Source organism: Sorex araneus, chromosome X (genome assembly GCF_027595985.1).
Source record: "Sorex araneus isolate mSorAra2 chromosome X, mSorAra2.pri, whole genome shotgun sequence".
Lineage (NCBI taxonomy): Eukaryota > Metazoa > Chordata > Mammalia > Eulipotyphla > Soricidae > Sorex > Sorex araneus.
Window position 1 is genome coordinate 373,615,762 of NC_073313.1, and position 22,165 is coordinate 373,637,926.

The following is a 22,165-nucleotide window of genomic DNA, read 5'->3' on the forward strand; positions in this document are numbered from 1 at the left end:
CGAAAAACATTTTAAATTTCCATGGGAAAAGCAGTTAAGTCTTTGAAAACAAGGCCTAACAACACACACACGCCTGACAGGTGAGGTCTGTCGTCAGCCCCCTCTGAGTCTTGCCTCCTCCCCCCCAATTGTTCTTTTCAGGACATTTCCAGCCGGTGAGGAAGCTGCTGAGTCTGCCTCTGGCTGCCATCCACACCTAGACTGACCCCCAAATGCCCAAGGCAGCCCCTTGGTCGCCCTGCTCCATGCCGTGCGCCCGGCTGTTGGTAGAGACCCATTCTACCATGGGGAGCTTTGATTTGTCATGTTGTGAAGTTGTACGACAGCAGATGTCTGTGTCTGTGTCTATGCTGCCTTGTCCCAGATTCACGTGGGTCTCTGTCCGACGGCTTGCTCTGCATGCTTCCTGCCGTCTGCGCTCTCCCTCTCTCTCATGCAGTTGGAGATTGGATGATCCATTGCAGTCCTCTGGAACACAGGAGGGTGGTCTCTGCACGAGTAGACTCTCTCCGCTGGAAGGGAGGTGCTCCCAGTGGTGGACTGGCCCATCAGCCCCTCTCGTGCCCTCGAGCAGGGCCGAAGAGCTCTGTGCCTCAGACTCTGGGGGTGGTCTCTAGACCCTGGTGGTGCTCAGTAGGAGGGTAGCTTAGTTGCTTTCTCAGTGCTCTGTGGCGGCTGTGGTTCTGGGACTTGAATCTGGGCCTCTTGCTGGCCCAGCCCTAGCTGGCTTTGTACATTGTCCCTCAGTTTGGGCCAGCTGCTGTTGCTCTTGGAGAGTTCAGCTCTGAGAGTTCAGAGGGAGGCTGGGCTCTCCTTTCCGTGCCCCGCCACTCCCAGAGTCAGTCGTGCTGAGAGGTCTCAGGAGGGGGACTTGCACATATGGTATAAAGGTTGTCTTGGATTTTCACCTGCCGGTTTTACTTTTTTTTTTTTTTTTTGCTTTTTTTTTTGGGGGGGGTCACATCCGGTGATGCTCAGGGGTTACTCCTGGCTCTGCACTCAAGAATCACTCCTGGCGGTGCTCGGGGGGTGATATGGGATGCTGGGAATTGAACCTGGGTCTGCTGCGTGTAAGGCAAATGCCCTCCCTGCTGTGCTGTCGCTCCAGCCCCCTTCACCTGCCAGTTTTAGGATCCACTACTGATTTTTTTTTTGCTTTTTTTTGGGTCACACCCAGCAATGCTCAGTAGTGACTGGCTCTGCACTCAGGAATTACTCCTGGCAGTGCCCGGGGGACCATATGAGATGTCAGGGATTGAACCCGAGTTGGCCACGTGCAAGGCAAACACCCTCCCCACTGTGCTATTGTTCCGGCTCCCCACTGCTGATTCTTTTTTTTTTTTTTTTTTTTTTTTTTTTGCTTTTTGGGTCACACCTGGCGATGCACAGGGGTTACTCCTGTCTCTGTACTCAGGAATTACTCCTGGCGGTGCTCGGGGGACCATATGGGATATTATTAAAGCTTGTCCTTGGACCAGTCATAGTGTAGGGGTTAAGGGACTGCTTTGCAGGTGGCACAACCCGGACCTCACCTGGTCCCCCAGCGGGGTCAGGGGCAGCCTTGAAACACTGCTGGGCTGCTTGACCAAGAATTTCTGGGAGAGGTCCCAGGCTTCCTGAGCACCATTTGGGAGACCCCCTAAGAGAAGGAAGAGGTTGTCCCCGTGCCCTCTGCTTCATTGTGCTGCATCTGCAGTCCCTCTCCTGCCCTCCTGTCTGCCCAGAGGGACCTGCTGAGCTCCCCGAGGGTGTCTTGGTCGTTGAAGACTCCCTCCCTCCTTGCCTGCTCGCCTGCTGTCTTCCCTGCACCGCCCTTTAAAGACCTTTTTTTCCCCCAGAAATTGCAAATAGAAATAGTGATTGTATTATTTTGCTGCCAAGCTTGAGTTTAATACCCCTTTTTATTTTAAATGAATTGTCGTGGAACACACTATTTAGGTATGAAATAAACTTTGTAAAATGACTTTTAATTCTTTATTTCTCCCTTGCTTTTGTTTTCTGGCAATTCTAGTTATGGTCACAGGGACCATTTGGTAGTTGTAGAACTCCTCACTCAGTGACTCTACCAGAATGTTCTGGCCTGTGAGCGTTCTGCTTGCTCCAGTGCTCGCACATGAGGAGTGCTAGGGTGGCACACCCGAGCAGGCAGCTTTTCCAGGGGCCGTGTCTGAGTGGCACTGAGGTCTGCTTTGATATTTAAGATCGTACACGGGTGCTGCCACGTCTCACCGCGTGGACCCCAGCCTCGTGAGTACGGAATTCTCATACTGACGCTCTTTAAAACCCCGCAGAAATCATGGAGAAGTCTGGGGAGGAAGGAATGCCCGATCTTGCCCATGTCATGCGCATTTTGTCTGCCGAAAGTATCCCAGATCTGCCTCCTGGAGGAGGCCTTGCTGGCAAGTAAGTGGGACACACGCGCTAGTTTCAAGCTCGTTTATAATTAGGAGTGAAGTAAACGGGGGTGAGAAGCACATTAATGAGCTGCAGATGAAATGAGTTGGTGGCTTTGTACCCGAGATGAAGTCTGAACTTGGTTCCAGGGAGAATTGGGTGGTGTGGGGGTCCCGTTATCCTGAGCCCCCAGACTCTCCGGCTGGTGCTGGGTCGGCCGTGCCCCGAGTGTTCGGTGCCAGCGCCCACAGACAGTGCTGCGGGCCCCGAGGGGCCGTGTGCAGGGCTGGCTCCTCCAGCCCCAAGGAGACCCTGGTTTTTAAAGGAATGGTCATTTTCGGCGAAGGTGAAAGCCCTTCTTAATGAATAAGCACACACAGATTGTGCAGGATCAAATGCTGAGTGAAAGGCAGAAGCGGTTCCTGACAAACTCTGGTTGGAGGCATCTTGGTGAAGTGTTATTTGGAATACTTAGAAGCGTGATCTTTGTAACGAAGTAAAACTGAAGCATGACTTTTTTTTCAGGCGCCATGTTATTGAAGCTGTTTATAGTAGGCTGAACCCACATAGAGAGAGTGACGGGGTAAGTTGCCTTTCATTCCTTGAGCATTCATGATTCTCTGGTGTAAGTGCTAGTGGATGCGCTGACCTCGCAGGCCCCGACGCCTTGCTCTGCTGCTTTGTTGGTGGGCAGAGAGGGGTGTTGAGGCCCCCCTGCGGGGGCCGAGGGGCCTAACCAACCTGCCAGGGCGCTTCTGTGTGGGCTGCATTCGCCTCCCGCTCCCGCTCCCCCCTCTTCCCTCCCACTCTCCTCCTCCCCCCCTTCTAGTCTTCATTCTGAGGCAGAGAATGTGGTTCTTGGAGTAGCTCCGCTCTGCCTCCGGGGGGTAGAAGTTAGTGGTCACTTTCAAGGGCAGACCTGTCAGCGCCTGCCCTGTCCCCGCTGAGCACCTGAGGCGAGCAGCTCACTCCGCCTGGTGCTGTGAGGGTCTGGGCGCCCGTGCCCACGCGCCTGACCCCCGGCAGAGCGGCTCAGTCCTCAGGTACTCATTCAGACACTTGTTTTTCAGGGATTTTTCAAGTGTTTGGAAATCTGACGGTGATTGGTCTTTAACGTGTGCGTCAGAGTTAGGAGCCACACACGGTCCTGGAGCTTGGTGGTCAGCTGTAGGCGCCTGGACAGGTGGAGGGGACAGCAGCACCGGGGGCAGTGGCACCAGAAGTGCTCATTTTCCAGGGTCCCTCATGACACAGTGAAAGTAGATGCGTTGCTTCCTTACGCAGCCAGGCTTGGAGCTGAGCCCCTCTGGCTGTTCCCAGAAACAAACCAGGAGGCAGAGTTCACAGTTGTTCCCTCAGTGAGACGAGCAGAACTGTTGACCTGTATGGCTGAGGAGATTCAGAGCTTGGTCTAGACCAGTTACTCTGAGTTGTTTTGTGGGCGGTATCTTAAAATGTCCATTTAGGAAGCTGAGTCAGCAGTGCTTATAGGGTGAGTGGAGGTAAGTGGGCAGCTCCCAGATTTAGGTACCGCCTGGCCCCTGCCAGCACGGGGGAGGGAGAGCCTCCAAGGCTGCTGCTGGGCCCAGTCCTCTCAGGACACCGCGTGTGCATCTCCAAGGAGGCAGTGGTCTTGCCCCACACAGTCTAATGGGTGTGGTACCCTGAGGTTCTACTTCACCTAAACCAAGGGTGACTTGGAAGCTGGTCTGAAGCAAAAGTACTTGCGCATCCTAGAGGATAAGGACAGAGAGTGATGTGGCAGCGGAGCCCGAAGCGGCGGGGACTCAGAGTGAGCTGTGAGGTGAGACTCAGTCTCCCCTGTGGGTCTCTGTGCAGAGGGGCCAGGCCCAGCTGCTCTCACAGCAGCATGGGGGTAGACACAGACAGAAAGGTCAAAGAACGATGTTTCATACCCTTCAGAGAGACTAAAATGGCACGACAGAATATAGAATGCGGCTAATTATCTTGTGACTTGTGGGGTAATTTCTGGGAGTTGAGTTTTCAGAGGAAGAACTGGGCCGTGAAGAATGCTTTGACTGGCAGCAGTGGAGGGAGGAGGGTGGCTCGGCGGCGGGGGTGGGGACGGTCTTGACAGGGCGTCCCTGTGACGCAAGAGCGGCCCGCTCCTGAGACTCCTGTGGGAGTCCGTGGCCTTAGACCGTCTCCCTGTCAGGGTCCAGTCCAGGTGGGGACGCCACGAGCCCGGAGACAGGTGCCAGCTCACGAGTAGCCGCAGCAGGTGCTGCTGCCCGAGTAGCTGAGGGAACCCGCGGGCGGACAGTGTAGGTGTCAGGCCCCGTGCTCGGGTGGTCACGTGTGTGAGGGCCGGGGGGCTCTGTCCCCCGTGCCTGAGGGACCCTGAGCACTTGCCACGGCCCTGGGGCCCTCTGAGCACCGTTATAAAAGTGACTTTCACCGTCTGGCTCGAATGTGGTGCCTCCCTTGAGCTCTCTGCCCGGGGTCCCTCGCTCCCTTGGCGTGTGGCACCCACTCACCTTGCTGCCGAGCCCGCCCTGGCAGGCGCATTCAGGCAGACTCAAGAGTTTTGTTCATATTGAAAAATGAAACCTAGTGGTAGGGCTTGTCCTGTTTGATTAGATTCCTAAGCTGTGTTCTTCTCTTGGAGACAGAGTTGCTCTGATACCATTAGGAATTAGGGCTCGTTAGGGCCAGGGAGATGGTGCGGTGGGCAGGCGCTCGGCTGGCATGTGGCCAACCTGGGTTTGATCGTGGCGTCCATTGGTGCCCCCAGGACCCACCAGGAGTGACCCTGAGCACTGATGGGTTTGCCCCCACAACCAAAAATTAGGGACTTACTCATTTTCCTTATATTAAAGATCTTTCAGATAACAAATATAACCCGAAATGCTGAGTTGAAGTAAGTCAAATTAGATATATCCAGAGTTCACCGTGTAAAGGGGGGTCTCCGACAGTTCAGTGAGCCCTCCCTTGCCCTGCACGTGCCCGGCTGAGCCCTCTCCAGCCTCAGGCTCCCTCTTGAATCGCCCTTTCAGTCCATTCTCAGTCTCCATTTTTGGGGTTTTATTTCTCTGGCAGGGGGGCCCTGCCAGCTGCCCCGCCCCTCCTGCAGTCGCCGGAGGCTCTCCTGCAGCTCAGCACTGGGGCGCACCGGTCGGGGTCGGCTTGCTCGTGCCCCGTCTCGGTCGAGGCGCCTGTGGCCCTGAGTTTATAGGGGTGAGTGAGCGTCTGGATCCAGGGGCTCTTTGTTGTGGGGGCACTGGCTCAGAGCTGGCTCTGCCCTCGGGGAGCCAGGGGTTGGGTCAGGGTCAGCCACACCCAAGGCCGTGCCCCACGTGGTTGCTGGACTGTCGCTGTCCCCTGGCCCAGAACTTTCTCGTGGAAGATAGTTTCTGTAGTGGAGATGGCTCTCCCAGGCCCCAGCACTGACTCTGGGGAGCCACCGGGAGGGGGAAACCGCAAAGGCCCTTCCAGGCAGGGCCCAGGGCCCTCTGCGTGATGCTCCTGTTCAGTGCTAGGGTCCGAGGACATGGTGCCTCCGCGACTTCAGTCCACAGCCAGCCCTGCGTGCCTGCCACGGGCAAAAGACCATTAAGGGACGTTGTTTGCCCGACTCTTGTTTGTATTGCTTTTTGTTCAAGTCTCCAGTTCACTCTTTCTGGGTGCTGCTTTTTGGGTCATACTTGGTGGTGCTCGGGGGACAGGCAAGTGTGCAAGGCAAGTGCCTTGGCCTTGTGGCCCCCCATGCCCCCTCCACAGAGAGGCAGGTTGTCCGCTCAGGTTGCAGAGCGCGGCGTTCTGCAGCCAGAGTTTGAACCTGAGTGGGGTGACTGAATTCCTCTCTGGGCAAGGTTCTTGTCTGTCCGAAAGAGAGAGGATGCCCTGTGTTCCGTCCACCGTCCACCGTCCAGGATGCCCTGTGTTCCGTCCACCGTCCAGGGGCTCTGCAGAAACTGGAAGCAGAATCCATCATCGCATAGATGGACTCTGATTTTAAAGAGTACTTTATAAAGTTGCTGAAACTAAGCACTGACGTGTGGTATCTTGTCCACTTTTAATTTAAATATACTTTTAATTTATCCTAATCTAAAAATTCTTTTAGGCATTTGGATATTTGAGGTGGGAAGGATTGATAGGACGAATCCCTAAGGAACAGATTGCTTTCTCTTTGTTGAATGGTACAGTCTTCAAACAGATCACCTAGAATAATTTATAGTAATTTTAGGACTATGTGAGTAGTAGAATCTTAAACTTTTTTTTTTTTGGTCGAGGGTATACCTGGTGGTGCTCAGGGTGGAGGAATCATGCCCAGGCTGGCATGCTCAGTCCACCTGCTGCCCGCTGTACCGGCTCGTCTGCCCCAGTTCTTGTGACTTTTTGCTTTCTTACTGGTGAAACCATTTTTATGAAGGAAGCTGTGCTCTTAGAGAAAGCACTAGCTTTAGTCACTGTCTAAGGTGCTTTTGGTTTTTTTTTAGTTGTTTTGTTTTCTTGTGGGGTGCCCCCCGGCAGTGCTCCTGGTTCTGCACACAGATCGTTCGTGGCGTGGCTCAGGACCACGTGGGTCTGGGATGCTGGGGACTGGATCAGGTTGGCCACAGGCAGGGCTAGAGCCCCACTCTGTGGACTGTAACTCCACCCCCAGATTCTTGTCCTGCCGTTTCATTACTCCTTCAGTTTCAAGGAAATGATAGGCTCTGGTAGGTAATAATTTTTTTTGGGGGGTTGGCTTTTTGGGTCACACCCAGCAATGCACAGGGGTTACTCCTGGCTCTGCACTCAGGAATTACTCCTGGTGGTGCTCAGGGGACCATATGGGATGCTGGGAATCGAATCTGGCTCGGCCGCGTGCCAGGCAGTGCCCTCCCTGCTGTGCTGTTGCTCCAGCCCCAGGAGATAATTTGAGGTCAGGCTTCAGCACAATTTGAACCATGCAGACAAGATAGGAGACCGGGAATGGGTGGAGGGACGCAGAAGTTCGGCCTGCGTCAGGCTCTGTCACCTGACGTCACTGCCTCGTCTCACAGGTCGGGGTAGCCCTCCTGTCCAGGGTAGCTGCCGGGCTGGGGTGGCCTCTTCGGCTGGCTCCTCTCCCGGGTGTCGGTGCAGGGTGTGGAGGGAGAGACTAGTGATGTGCGCCGCCTCCGTTCAGGCCCAGGGGCGCGGCTCAGGCACGGCCTTCCCGGCTGAGAACCCGTGGGAGTCTGGCGCCTGCGCTCCTGCGGCAGCAAGTGGAAGGGCTGGGGGGTGGTTCAGCCTCCGCGGTCGCACCACCATCACAGGAAGTGGAATTTCCTGCCACAGCCAGCGGGGTCAGGGCTCGCACTCCTGGGGGTGGGGCTGGGTCAGCCCCTGCGCCTTGGCAGGCTCGGTGTGGGCAGAGGCCCTCCCCCGCGCCCACCGCCTCCGCCCCCCGCAGCTCCTGCTGTGGGCCCACAGGCCTTGCCCGTGCTCAGGACAGCTAAAAGGACAGTAGTCGACACCGATAGATTTTTTTTTCCTTGAATTGGCGATTGCTAACATCTGACCGTATTTCATTGACCTTCCTCTGTATGTATATTCAGTGCTATTTCGTTTTTGACGAAACTCCAGGGTAGCAAATCGCACACGTCATAATATTTTATCTCAGAGTGTTTGGGCATGTAATTCTTAAGAATGAGGTGTTTTCTACAGAATTGAACCAGTATTGTTTAAAAGCCCCATTGTCCCTGGATGAGCTATTACATGGTCCCAGCGGCCTACCCCGTAGAGGCCGCCCAGGGCTCCAGAATGTTCCATGTGGTCTCGCTGCTTCTCGCTTGATCCTCTGCCCTACTTTCCTGTCTGTTGGGAATTAGCGTTCTTTGAACCAGAGTAATCATTTCTGGCAAGAACATAAGACCTTGCTTTGCCCTTCCTCGCCACCCACCTGAGGGGACCCAGAGTGTCAGGCATCCCCTAAGCTGCGCACGAGGGAAGGGGACTCCGAGAGCTGAGGCAGTCTCCCGACTGACGGTGTAGTCATTTGTCTCTCTTAACTAGTTTTGTTTCGGTTGAAATAAAGACAAAAGTAAATAAAATTTTTATCCATGAAGTTTTAAGATTTCAGAAGTACTGATGAGTGCAGTGTCCCTTTTCTCTCAGCTGCCTTCCCGTTCCCAGGTCAGAGCCCTCTCTCCCTCCTTTCCTGTGGCTGCAAACACTAATCTCCTGGGTACTAAATCAGTGTGGCCGATCCGTGTTTGCTTTCGAAAAGTTAGTTTTAGGAAATGCTTCTGGTGGTGCTGGATTCTAATAGAGTGAATTTCGTTAAACAGCAATGTGGAGTAAGACGTACGCGTGGGGGAGACGGGTGTGGCCCTGCCTCGCACCTGTTTCCCCCCCGGGGAGGAATGAGTGCTTTGCTGTGATGTGTTTGGAATACCTGTGGTATCCTGGTTTGTCTACTGACACTGGGGTCTTGAATCTTAACAAAAGGCCTCCGAGGAAGCCGAGGAGAGTGGATCCCAGGGGAAACTGGTGGAAGCCCTCAGGCAGATGAGACTTAATCATAGGGGCAACTACCGCCAGCTCCTGGAAGAGATGCTGACTAGTTACAGGCTAGCGAAAGTGGAGCGCGAGGACAGCGCTGCCGACCCCGCGGGCCCAGCGCCTCCCCCCAGCGGGGACGCTGGCCACCCGGTGACCATGCAGGAAGGCCCCTCGGAGCCCCACGGTGACCGTGCTGAATTAGACAGCTCTCGTGAAGATGCAGGGACAAAGAGAAGTGGTGACGCAATGTGATTTGACTTTGTGGTGATATTTTCGTGATCTTTGCTTTGATGGTTTTTCACCTGGAGGTTCAATGTATGCATTTATATAACCATTTTGTTACTGAATTTTGGAAAACTAGTTTTATTATAATATTCATATAGCCTTGTTTTTTAAAGACAGCCTTTGCATACACTTACAGATAGCTTAAACTGCTATAGTGCTTTGAATCTACTAAAATGACATGTCATTTCCTATTGTATGCTGAAATGGGGCTACCAGTTACCACGCCAGCTTCCTGTATGCTAGATAGGGTTTAGCGATCACTGAGCGTGAGATGTGGCCCCTTGTGGGAGAACTCATCGATGTAGAATGACTCTTCACATGACCTACATCTCAGCACACGCATGGTTATCTTTGGAATAAATTGTGTTTTTGTTAGGAACTTTAGTTCTTCAAAGAACGGCAGATATTGGCCTGTAATTTTTTCCCAGGATGATGATTTGTGTGTTCTTTTGATGTGTTTATAATTCATCTCTGTAGTTTCATTTTTAGAAGTTCTGAGATACTGGATGTGTGGTTTTCTCCATTCTCTGTATTCTTTATGAAACATAATTTTTGAGAAAAAAAACCCTATGTATTCATTGGTTTGTGTATGTTCTGTATGGCTAACGGACATCAAACTGTATGTCAACCAAGTGTTTAGAATGAAATTATAATTGTTTAAGTCTAAATAAAATGTGTGATGTGGAATAATCGATGCATGTTGTAATTATTTTAAAATTAATTTTTGTATGCAACCAGATTTGTGTTTTGAAAAAAGTGTCACTAGGAATTCATTTGTATTTATATAAAATTTAGAATCCTTTGACTTGATCTTCTTTTGTTAATTGAAAGGAAAACATTTTGAGAAATCTTGCCTAAAGTAAACATACTGCTTCTGTGTGGTACAAAGTATTAGTCTTTGGACAGTGGGAACACACAGTAGGCGTGTAAGGAAACTCGGGATGAGTGTGTTCAAGAGTGCAGGGCTCAGCTGGCGTCAGTCCGTCTGCCTGAGACACGTAAGAGTCCAGGGGATAGAAAATGGTGACATGGCAGGTGGTTTTCTTGGTTTTGTTCAAATGTGTTCTTTTTGCTACAGGCGACTTAGTTACATGGGAAAGTTTTTTCCAACAGGACTGTGTGTAGGACATTAACTTTTCGTGTTTGTATCTATCATGTGTCCTAAGTTGTTTTAAGGTACCCTGAGTTGAAACTGTGAAATCTTCAGACATAGCCCATGTTTTGATCTGTTTTTCCAATGCAAGAATACTCTTAAGTGTCTGAGAAAGAGGAAGGCGGTGGTGAGAGTGAGGCAAGCCACCGGCCCGTTAGCTCTCGTGCATGTGCGTGGCCAGTGCTCGCGCCCCTAGAGTCCCTTCCACACAGAGAGGAAGGTAATCTGTTCATCTCACTTTGCTTTCTTTTGAAATTCAACCCACCCTCGAAGTGGTGCAGGCGAATAATAGTAATAATAACACTCTTCCTTTTCTTTCCCCGTAGGGCGCTGGAGATCTAGAAGACCCATGGTAGCCTTAGGAACCTTCTAGAATGCTTTTGATTCTGGAAATTGGGGAAAAGCTTAATCACAATTTTCTTCAATACAAGGGAAAATATTCTTGTGGATTCCCAGCGTTCTGTGCTGTGAGCATCTCCCGCGTGTGCTCCTCTGCTCCTGACCACCGTCACCGCAGCGGGCCCCGCACGTGGCGGCCGGCACCGGGCAGCGGCTGCTTCTCTTTTGAACTTTTAGCCCTAGAAGCAGCGGAGTTCTCTCAGCAGAGGACCAGACGCCCAGCGCCCGGGGTGTGGCTCGCGTGCCCGGAAGATGCCCGGCCGGCACCGCGGGAGAGTGTGGGGATGCCCCTTTTTTCAGCTCACCAGGGCGGAAGCCTTTGCAGCTCTGTGACTTGAAATTTCGTTTAGGCAATTTACTATAGGGTATATATTTATTAATTGTTATTTAATTTTTTCCAATTTTACCTGTATTACCAAACTGGGTTCTCCAATAATGTCCAAATTGTAATGTTGCCTGCTTCCAGATAAAGTGTATTTGGCAATAACACTATAAGCCCTACAGGTTCCATGCATGTATCGACTACATTCTTCAACTCCTACTAGAAAAGCTTTTGAAACCAAATGGATTAATTTATGGCTATTTATAATTTGCTTTGACATCTCACTGCTGCAGTTTTTTTTATGATGAGATTTGCCTTTATAATGTAAATTGTGATTTTTGTTTTACATGTGGGTTTCTATTGTTTTACTTTTTCAGCTTTTAAGATACAAGTTTTGTGTAATTTGGTATAATTTTTAATTGTTTACGTTATTTTAAAGCTCAGAGTATCACATTGAAATGACTTATAGATACCTTTTAAATGATCTATTTTAGATCTAAGAAAGTATCCCAGCGGTATTTTCAGAGGCGCAGTAACCTTTCATTTTATAGATTGGGCTCGGTACAGAGTGGCTGTCACATAAGGTACTTGAAGATCATTTGTTTAATTCTATTTTTACATTAACCTTGAATTATTCTGAATTTTGTTTGTATTAATGCTGGAAGTGAAGAGTAAAGTATTTATCTGAAGAGGTTCTTAGGCGGGAGAAACCCTGGTCTCCGTGCTGTGGATGTTCTGTGGCCCCCACGCCCATGTGGGCTTCCGTGGGCTGCCCTTGCCCTCGTGTGTTTAGAACGAGCCGCCCTCTGCTCCTGGTGTCAGGCCTCCCTCATGCTTTCCTGGGGCCCGCAGCCGAGGGGACAGTGGCCCCGAGCATCTGACTTACTGTGCAACTGGCTTTTGGTTGAAAAGAAATGATTGCCACAATATATTTTTATTTATTCGTTAGATTTTAGCTTTGTAAGTTAAAGTGCTTTACATGATGATGTTAAAAGCTCTTTGTTCCTTTACTGGGCTTGGGTGGTTGGTGAAAGATAGGCGACGAAGAACGCCCCTGCCGACGGCCCCTCCCTCTATGCCTTGTGATGTCCTGCGCTGCAGTGCGTGACCTGTCACTGAATAAAGGACTGACACAGACCGTGTGGCACATTACTCTGGTGCTGTTCAGAAATAAAGCGCTCGTTTGAATGTTATTTTAAGCCTTTTCTATAGTTGGAATACTTACTGTGAGATTTTGTCTTGTACCAAGCAACGTCACACTCAGAAGAGGGCTTACGCACCCCGGGTGCCCAGCACTGGCTAACCCTCTCTCCTCCAGGAAACCTTTTCACACCACAGGAAAGACCTTTCCGGCCCCTTGGGTGCAGTGGGTGAGTTAGCAAGAGAAAAGCTGTGTTTGTGTCACCTGCACCTCTCAGAACTCACAGACATTTGGGTCTCGGGAACCATTTCTGTGCCTTTGGGGCCACGTGGGCCCAGCGGTGCCCAGGGCTCGCTCCTGGTGGGGCTTGGGGGGACCCTCTGGGGTGCCGGGGATTGAATCTGGGCTGGCCTGGTGCAGGCCGGGCCCTGCCCGCTCCTGTTGGAGCCCCAAGACCCATCCTGTGTGGGTCGTATCAGTGATTTTGCTGCGTGTGAAAGAAAAGCCAAAACCTTCAGCATCTGTTAATTTGTTGAAGAGAAGGTATGTTCCGTGTCCAAATAACCGTGTTTTCGAAGGGATCATTTTCCCCCCAAAGAGAAAACTGCCTCAAAGTAGACTGGCCTCCGTTGTGAGCCCAGTAGCCCCACCCTGGTCAGCGCTATGGGCAGCTGGGCAGCTGGGGACTTGGGCCGTCCGGCCCTGTGGGACGTGCTGGGCCCTGGCAGGTGCAGCCCCTCGGGGTCTTCCCGTGTGATGCCAACGTTGGGTCGCGCTGGGGACCACGCCTGGCAGTGCTCAGGGCCCCGGAGCATCAGTCAGGATGGCGGGTCTTGGGTCACCGTCTGCGTCGGGGCCGAGCCGACGCCCCGGGCGCTTTGCTGCCTCCTTTCCCTCGAAACATCTGTGATGTGTCCGGTGTTCGCAGGCTCACTGCAGGGATAGTTTTCCAAAACGTTACTTTCCGTTTAAAAGATGAAGTTTTATTTTCGGTGACAGCACTGTCAGTTCCCCGTAAGTGACCGTCTCCCTTCATTGGTGGAGAGGCGCCTGCTGGAACGCCACCGTGTGCTGGCCGTTCTCAGAAGTCTTCCCCGGGTGTGGACGGTACCTGAGACATTCCTGCCAGAGAACCAGCCGGCGCTCTGTGCCACCGGCTCGGGTGCTCGGACGGCGAGATGCGGGGAGGTCCCAGGGGCTGGTGACGGCACTCCGCTGACAGCCCTCCCTCTCTCTGGGCATGTGGCAGCGAGCATCCACTTAGCCACTTCACTTGGCTTACACTGAAGGGCCTCCCGCTTTGCCACCGTTTCTCTTTGCACAGTTAGTCCAAGAGCCAGTATGTTGATGAAAGAATACGTGTTAGTGTTACAAGAATCCTCTGGGAACCGCGGTGATGGGTCAGCAGGCGGGGAGCCCCGGGTTTGGTCCTGGCATCCTGTTTGGTTCTCCGAGCCCGCTGGGAGTCAGCCCCAAGCACCAGCGGGTGTGGTCCAAAAACAAAGAGGGGGAAAAAGAATCATTTGATCTCAGCTCCCCTTGTAAGGTTCCTGAAATCCCCTGACTCCCAGAATTGCCCTCATCCCTTTGGGCTTTCTAGAGGGTTCGTGTGCCCCAGCTCAAGACTCGGGTCTGACCATGCAGTTGGGAGTGGGGAGCGTGATGACTCCCTGGTGGGTGGAATTCTCAGCTTGGGAAAGCAGGGGAGAGGCGATGGAGTCTCTATTCCTGACTCCCCCAGTAAGTCCCTGGGGTGGGTTCCCCCCAGAGTGGCCCGAGCAGCGGGGACGGGGACGTGCCTCCCGTGTGCGCCCAGGGCCTGTCCTCGTCCCACAAGCAAACCTGCAGGACTGTCGCCGCCTTTCGGGGCCTTCAGTTGCTGTAGGTGAACGTTTTTTCTTTGAAACGTTCTCGTTTCTGTGTTTCGCCACCTCAGACTGAGGCGGGACTGACGACCGAAACAGGTTTTTCCTTTTCAGTGCGATTTCAGTGGGTCAGACTGTTGAAGTTACCTTTATTAGGGTTTTTGGTCAAAGAGGATTTCACAGACATGCCAGTGGGCCGGAGACAGCTCTGGGCGCGGGCGTGGCCTGGCACGCGGCCAGCAGTGCTGCCAGGGCCCCTGAGAGCCAGGGGTCGCCCCAAGCCAGCAGGCAGCCGGGCACACTCAGTGCTCAGCTACAGACGGGGCCTGTTGGTCACAGAAGTGAGGACAGTTCCCCGTGGGCCTGGGGCTTGGGGTCTGAGTGTTGGCTGGCCGAGAGCTCCAGCTTGATTGCTCACAAAGGTCAGTCTAGTGTTCGGGTGTGGCAGGCTGGAACTCCCGAGGTCACCATGTCTTCCGGGGTGCTGACGGGTGCCTTCCTTTCGGCTAAGAGACTGGGTCCTCAGGAGAGCTGGCCGAGTTCTAAAGCTGAGAGAAATCCTGCCAGTCTGAAGCGGAATCGTCCCCTGCTCTTGTACACGGCGCCCTCCCATATCCGTCTGGCAGTAGTGAGTGGTTTGGGACACACCCCGGAGTGCAGGAAGCGAGCCACGGCGGGCAGGCGCCCTCTCTCTGGGCTCTCTCACTTCAGTGTGGGCTACAGCAAAACCCCAGCTGCATATTTCAAGGGAAAATCAGGATTTGAACAACAAATGTCTCCAAGTGTCGGTGCTGTTTCTTCACCTGACGACAGTGAATGACCAGGAGCTACGGAATTCCAGTGGGACTGAGAAGTAGTGGTGATAAACTGATCTTTCTTCCCGGGGGTGTGGCAGTGCCCACTTTTCCAGTCAGGCTTCAGAATGGCAGCTTTTGGTAAAAAGAGAAGTGATACTATCAGCTGAGAGAATTCTAGAATAACCCAACATTTAATTAGAAGTATTTAGTGGCGTATTCATATGCCAAATACAGTAACAAAGATGGGTCTCATTCCCCTGACCCTGAAGAGCCTCTAATGCAGCACCGTTGGGAAGGACGAGTAAAGAGGCTGCTGAGATCTCAGGGCTAGGACGAATGGAGACGTTACTGGGCCCGCTCGAGCAAACCGAGGATCAACAGGATGACAGAGATAGTGATTAATTTAGAAGTGGGGGCTGCTCTAGTTCATACTCGGCTCTCTGAGATACTTGATGGATGGGGTCGTGCATAAATCATGTTCTGACATGATCTGACAGACCAGGCATCTGGACGCGTGTGGCCGTGCCCGAGTCGCCGGTGTCTGTAGACAGCCTTCCGCTCACGGCCGTCCTCTCCGAGCTCCCCTCCCCTCCCCCACCCAGTCACCTTTCACTTGTACTTTGACATTAGTATTGCCCCGCTGATAATGGGAAAACATTTCAGATTTTAGCAAGTTTCGGGTAGCTAAGTAGTAGCTTGTGCGATCCTGGTCTTTTAAACCTACTTGTTAATTTGTTTCTTTTTTGTGGTGCTGGCCTGGCAGTCAAGTCCTACAGCAGCACCTGAGTGTTTTGGTTTGGGTGCTTTTTCACATACGATACTGTGGTAGAAGGCCTTGTATTTGGAAGTCAGTACATTGCTAACAGAGACTGGAATTTAAGGTGTTTCAAGGAAATTTTGAGAGTTTTACTTTTTCAAGTAAATTGTTGATGGGCTGAGTTACCACCACACGTGTCTTTCGGGGGCGAGATGGCTCTGAGGCCGTTGCGTGCATCCCCGTGTCTGCTTTGCCTGTTTTCCCGGTGGCCTGCATGAAGAGACTGTCCTGGCTGCAGGTCCCCCAGACGTCCCTCGGTTCCTCGCTGCCGGGGACACTGAGGGTGGACTCGCTGTGTGGGCTGGGATGCGGCCATCAGGCTGCTCCCTGGGGTCCACAGTGAGGGGCCCAGGTGGAGTCCCAGAAGCTGTCCTAGTAGCCGTGACTCAGCTGGGCCCAGAGGCTTGAAGGAATGTGAATTCCTCAGTGGCCCTTCGTGTATGCCTGCGTGTTTCTGCAGTGATGAAGGTGCTCAGTGTCTTCCTTGGGCTGCTGCCTGAGTCGTTTGCTTGTCAGCCTTCGTGGTCCGTGCCGTCCCCGTCTTCCCCTTGCAGGCCCTGTCCTCCTGGCTGAGACATGGCGCTCCCCCCCCCCCCCCCCCGGGGCCACCAGACCCAGCCTGTCCCCCCGTGATGCCCCAAGCAGGACCCCGGCTTGCAGCCCAGCCGTGTCCAGCCTGGGCCTGCCGAGCGGTCCCTCCCTGCGACTCGTCCTGGTCTCAGAGTTGGCTCCTTGCAGTAAGCGACAGGTCAGCTTCCTGTTCCGGGCGTCGGCCGGCGAGTCTGCCTGACGCCGGGTTCTGAAAGTGCTCGCCCTCCGTTGTGCCGGGGCCCTCTGAGCTCCCTGCCAGGCCTTACCGCAGCAGAAGAGTGAGAGCCCACACGGGGGAATCTGTCTAGACCCGTCTCGAGTGCTGCCTCGGAAGGGGCCTCGGAGGCTGCTGGGAGGAGCAGCCCAGCCTGCTCTGACTCTCCAAAGGCTCCCCCCTCGCACCGTGCCCACCCAGGGCTCACGGCCCCACGCTGCGGTGCTCGGGCCACGCCAGGTCGCTGCCAGCTGCTCCTCAGCCTGACTGGGCCTGGAGCCCGGAGTGAGGGTCAGTCCGTTTAAACGCTCTCCAGATGTCAGTGGGCACTGGTTTTGGGCGAGCAGGGTCCCCGTGGGAGAAGACAGCGCTCGCGTTTCAAAGGGTCTGTCTAAAACTAAGTGGAAAATAATTGAATTGAGAGAAGTGCTTCTTGACGCACTAGAGCAGTTTCTCAGCCCGGGGCCACAACCCGGGGCCACAGGGTCCCCTTGCGGACCCCAAGATATTCCCAGGGGCCTCAGGTGAAAATTGTTTATAAAGGGGAGGGCGTTTGTATTGCACACGGCCAACCGGGGTTCAATCCCCGGCATCCCGTATGGTCCCCCAAGCACCGCCAGGAGTGGTCCCTGAGTGCAGGGCCGGGAGTAGCCCCTGAGCATCGCCGGGTGTGGCCAGCCCTCCGCCCCCAAATCGTTTAAAGAAGCCCCCTGGTCTTGAGGCTGGGGTGCTAGCCAGTGGGAGGGGGATTACGGGAAGGAGGTGGGCAGAAGGGCACCCTGATCAGGAGAAGGTGGCCAGGCTCTTCGTGAGAATGGGCATGAGTAGAATCTCAGTGCTGGCGGCACTCTGCACTCTGGGCTGGAGCAGTAGCACAGCGGGTAGGGTGTTTGCCTTGGCTCCGGCCTTCCCAGCCGGGTCTCGTGGAGGCCCATGTGAGCAGCAGCACACTGGGTAGGGCAAGGGCTGTTTAACTCTTGTTCTTCCCCAGAAAATAAAGATTTCAAAATGTCAACTCTGTTAAATCTGGGCAAACAAGGGTCTTATATCTTCTTTAATTTTCTCTCTGTGAATTTTTTATAAGGATTTGAATAAAAAAGATAAAATACAGAAATTAAATTCAGTGGTCCTGAGTTGCCTTCCAGGAAAACAGTGCCACTGTGTAATCCCAGCCGTGAGAGACACTGTCAGTCAGATTATGTGTAATCCCAGCCATGAGAGACACGGTTAGGTGTAATGTGTTTTTTGTAATCCCAGCTGTGAGAGACACGGTCAGTCAGGCATATGTAATCCCAGCTGTGAGAGATATGGTCAGGTTATATGTAATTCCATCCGTTAGAGACATGGTCAGTCAGTTATGTGTAATCCCAGCTGTGAGAGACACGGTCAGTCAGGCATATGTAATCCCAGCTGTGAGAGATATGCTCCGTCAGGTTATGTGTAATCCCAGCCGTGAGAGACATGGTCAGTCAGGCATGTTTAATCCCAGCCGTGAGAGACATGGTCAGGTTATATGTAATTCCATCCGTTAGAGACATGGTCAGTCAGTTATGTGTAATCCCAGCTGAGAGAGACACAGTCAGTCAGGTTATGTGTAATCCCAGCCCTGAGAGACATGGTCAGTCAGGTTATGTATAATCCCAGCCGTGAGAGTCACAGTCAGTCTCGTCACACTCTCAGCTGTGTGTGACTCAGTCACGTCCTTCCCCCCCTTTCCCTCCCTTTTCCCCCCCGTGGGTGGGAAGAGTGGTTCAGGGTAGTTTCTTGATTGCTTCCTCAATCAAGATTGAACTGTGAGATTGAAATTTTATATTTTGGCTAATTGTGTTTTTTTTTTTTTAAAGCTGCTCACATGTTTGCTCACTTTTTATTGAGTGCATTTTTATTTTTTTATTTTTGGGTCACACCCAGCTATACACAGGGGTTACTCCTGGCTTTGCACTCAGGAATTACCCCTAGTGGTGCTGGGGGACCATATGGGATGCTGGGAATTGAACCCGGGTCCACCGTGTGCAAGGCAAACGCCCTCCCCGCTGTGCTATTGCTCCAGCCCCAGAGTGCATTTTTCTGATTCATGAAGGCGCTTCACCCCTTCGTTCACAGAGTGGCTCATTAGTGTTCCCTGGCCCGGACTCTGGCCTGTCGGGGTGCTCCACCCGCAGCCCAGCTGGTCGGTTGGACCCTGTGACACTGAGGTCAGGTCGCAGGGCGGCTTGCAGACTTCAGTGTTCAGTCTGATGAGGTTGGACAAATGTCTTGATTTTTAGACTCTTGTCGTTTTCCTTTAACAGTTTGAACCTCCGATTGTGTACATAGACAGTCTTTTCACATTCTGAGTAAGTAAAGTTTTACATATACTTTATAAGCTTAGCCACTCTAACCCCAGTTGATACAGGAGGAACTTCCTTAGAGCAAGTCGACCGCCGATACTCCAGCCGCTCTCCTCACTTGCCAGTGCCGGCTCTGGGTGTCCGCCCGCGTTCGCCTTCCTGGGCGTCTCGTCCACTTGCTGTGTGCTGTGGAGAGCGTCATGGCTGCCCTGCTGTCACCTTGCAGTTATCACCTCACTGTTCGGTCTCAGTGAAAATCAGTATCAATTGTTCCAGTTGGACTTTTGAACGTTCCAGCTGAGATTTCCCTGCCCCTTAAGAACCCTGTTTGTGCTGTGCGGTGGGGGAGTGGGGGTTGCGGGGCTCCCGTCAGCTCTTCCTCCCCTCACAGGTGCTTCTTAATTCCCTTATATCGGTTTTGGGGCCACCCCAGCAGTGCTCAGGGCTTACTCCTGGCTCTGCACTCGGGTCGCTGGTCGGCTCGAGACCATCTGGGGTGCCTGGGGCCAGCCCAGGTCAGCCGTGTGCGAGGCCGGTGCCCCCCTGCTGGACCGTCTCTCCACAGTGCTGCAGTGGGCCCGCAGCGTGGCTGTTCACCCAGGCCTGCACCTTCGTAAGCCCGCAGGAGTCTGCGCCCCTCACTGCTCCTGAGGAACGACCTGCCCTCCAGCAGACGGCAGTCTCGGGGTCCGGGGCTGCCGCGCAAGGCTGGCCTGCATTCCCCGTACCTCAGGGTCCGAGGACCGGAGAGAAGAGTGAACCTAGTGTTCTGTCAAGGGTTTATCCTGCTGTGGCCCTTCCTCGAGCCGTCGGGGAGCTGTTCTCTGCCCACGTGATGAACCCTGTGTCCACACCTGTGGCTTCACGTCATTGCCCCACCCCCGAAGCACCAGCTCCATCCGGAGCCCTTTGGGAAGCCGAGGGAGGCAGGGGTGGGACTGCCTCCGTGGTGGGGACCCGCAGCTCCTAACCCCTCAAGACAGGGCCGTTGGGCCAGACGGTCCCACAGGACTTGGTCCTGAGGCCTCCCAGAACAGTGCACTTGGGCCAGCTGGAGCCGACTCAAACTTCGGTTCGGGGTTTGGGTGGCAGAAGACTAGCCTGTCCCTCAGAGCCGCTTTCCCGGTGGCTGTGGGGAGGGTCTGGGCAGGGCCTCACGCTTGGGCACAGGTTTCTCCCTGCAGGGCCTCCCTGGCCTCCCCTCCAGCCCCATAGCCGCAGCCTGGGCCTGACGGGCTGTTTCTTTGACGAGTGTGGGAAGCCCCAGCCGTTTCCTCTGGCTGTGGGGCAGAAAGCAACGCTCCTTCCTTGGCGGGAGAGGGGACCTGCTCTGTCCCTGTCGCCCGAGGACAGGTGCAGGCATCCGAGACTCCACCACTCCAGCGACCACCCGTGCTTCCGAGGGGTGGTCGGAGGCCACTTGCTCAGGTGGGACGTGCGTGACTGAGGTCAGGCCGAGTTGCCAACTGCTCAGGAGAGAGCCACGAGGTGACATGTCCTAAGTGACGTCATGCCAAAACACAAGGCAAATGGCCCTTAGTAAAGGCTCGCTTTTTGTTTACGCCTCAAGAGTCCTGATGGGGCTGGAGTGACAGACCAGTGGGAGGGTGCTGGCCCTGCACGCGGCCGGCCCAGGAGTGACCCCGGCACCCCATACATCCCCCCAAATCCCACCAGGAGTGATGCCTGAGTGCAGAGCCAGGAGTCAGCCCTGAGCACCGATGGGTGTGGCCCCCAAAGAAAGTTCTGCCGGCGACCCTTTCTGCTCCCCTGAATAGTATGATTCAGGGCAGGAGCGAGGGGCTGCCCTGGCACACGGCTTGGGGTGCCAGTTTGACCCCCAGAATCACTTATGGCCCTGGAGCACTGCCAGGAGTGATCCCTGAGCACTGCCGGGTGTGGCCCTAAAAACAAAACAGAACCGACCATGTTTTTAGCTGGGCAACTCTTGTCTTCGAAGTGACATCAGTTGTGTACAACAGCTTCTCTGGTCTCCCCTTTGGTCCTCGCCCCATGGTTCAGAGCAGGTTTCTGGAGCTGAATCCGCCGAACTTGTTTCTTTGTGCTTTTGAAATATCAAATATTTGAAATATCCCCAGAAAGTACATTTTTCCTGTACTTTCCAAGTGCTGGTTTCTTTGTGCTTTATTTTGCTGTCTTGTTTTTGGGTGCCTCTCTTTATTCTCCCTGAGTCAGTCTCTTCAGTTCTGGGGGGCAGGTCTGCACAGCATAAGGTGCTCAGGGCTCGGAGACTGGCGCTGGGGCGGAAGCCAGGCGAGTGCCCTACCTGCCGTACTGCCCCCCCGGCCCCAGATTTCCCGAGTTCTCTTTCGTTATCCAGTGAAAGTTTCTAAAAGCAACCCGTGATGCCGAGAGAACTCGGGCGCTTGACCCGCCGTGGCCGAGGCCCAGCGCACCCTGCGGCCGTGTCAGAGCCAGCCTGACGCCGCGGGAAGGACGAGGCCCAGGTGTTGCTGCTGGTGCCAGGACCCCCGTTCGCCCGTTTGCCCTGGGAGGGCCTCTGGCACCTGCGCACTTTCCCTCTTGTCTCCTCAGCGCCAGGCGCCCACGGAGAAGAGCAGGCGGAGCAGCCGGCGCGGACAGCCGTGTGTCGACGTGCAGAGAGGCAGCACGTTTTTCCGTGCACCGTTGCTATTTGCTCTTTCAATAAAAATGTTCACAAAATGGACTTTGGCTGATGTGGATGAAGGTCTTGGTATGGGAGGTTCTGGACGCGGCCCAGAGAGGCGCTTGTGACGGGAGGCTGCAGTGAGAAGCAGCTCTGGGGAGTGGGGCGCAGGGCCCAGGACGGCTGCCGGGCCCCTGTCCCGTGCCGTGTCCCGTGTCGGGCCCCGCCCTCCCCACAGCAGCTGTTCCTGCTGGGCCTGGCCTGGCCAGGGAGGAAGAGAAACCCGGGCGCCATGAGCCAGGATTCCAGCAGTTTCAGCCCTAGAAATGGAGAGAGAGTCTGAACATTCCCACGGACACGGGAGGCGTCCACAGGGGAGAGTAAGGACGGTGGTTGCCCAAAGCCAGGCCAGCAGATTCCGGGGAAGAAGAGAGGAAAACATCAGTGACCTGTGGGGGATATCAAGCACCGGACAGAATTGGAGCTTCAGGGAGAGAACAGTGAGGAACAGCTCAGCGTTTTTCAGAGCTTGTCACCTCAGTTAAGAATACAAAACCATGGGGGGCTGGAGCCATAGCACAGCGGGTAGGGCGTTTGCCTTGCACGCGGCCGACCCGGGTTCGATTCCCAGCATCCCATATAGTCCCCTGAGCACTGCCGGGGTGGTTCCTGAGTGCAGAGCCAGGAGTAACCCCTGTGCATTGCTGGGTGGGACCCAAAAAAGCAAAAAAAACCC

The 22,165-nt window shown here is 54.0% G+C and overlaps 1 protein-coding gene across 4 annotated transcripts in view; it reads left to right on the top strand.

Annotated features, from left to right (window-relative positions):
- PPM1B (protein phosphatase, Mg2+/Mn2+ dependent 1B) overlaps positions 1 to 18,821 on the top strand; it is a 56,968-nt gene extending 38,147 nt beyond the window's left edge. For 2 of the 4 annotated variants that reach the window (XM_055119978.1, XM_055119977.1), the window contains 3 exons: positions 2,292 to 2,403; positions 2,920 to 2,977; positions 8,833 to 9,865. In XM_055119978.1, coding sequence (XP_054975953.1) covers positions 2,292 to 2,403; positions 2,920 to 2,977; positions 8,833 to 9,138 — 476 coding nt within the window. In that variant the 3' untranslated portion in view covers positions 9,139 to 9,865. Of the gene's footprint in view, positions 1 to 2,291; positions 2,404 to 2,919; positions 2,978 to 8,832; positions 9,866 to 10,650; positions 12,183 to 18,761 lie in introns of those variants that run through there. The other 2 variants (XM_055119979.1, XM_055119980.1) reach the window with 2 other exon arrangements.
- The last annotated feature ends 3,344 nt before the right edge of the window (positions 18,822 to 22,165 follow it).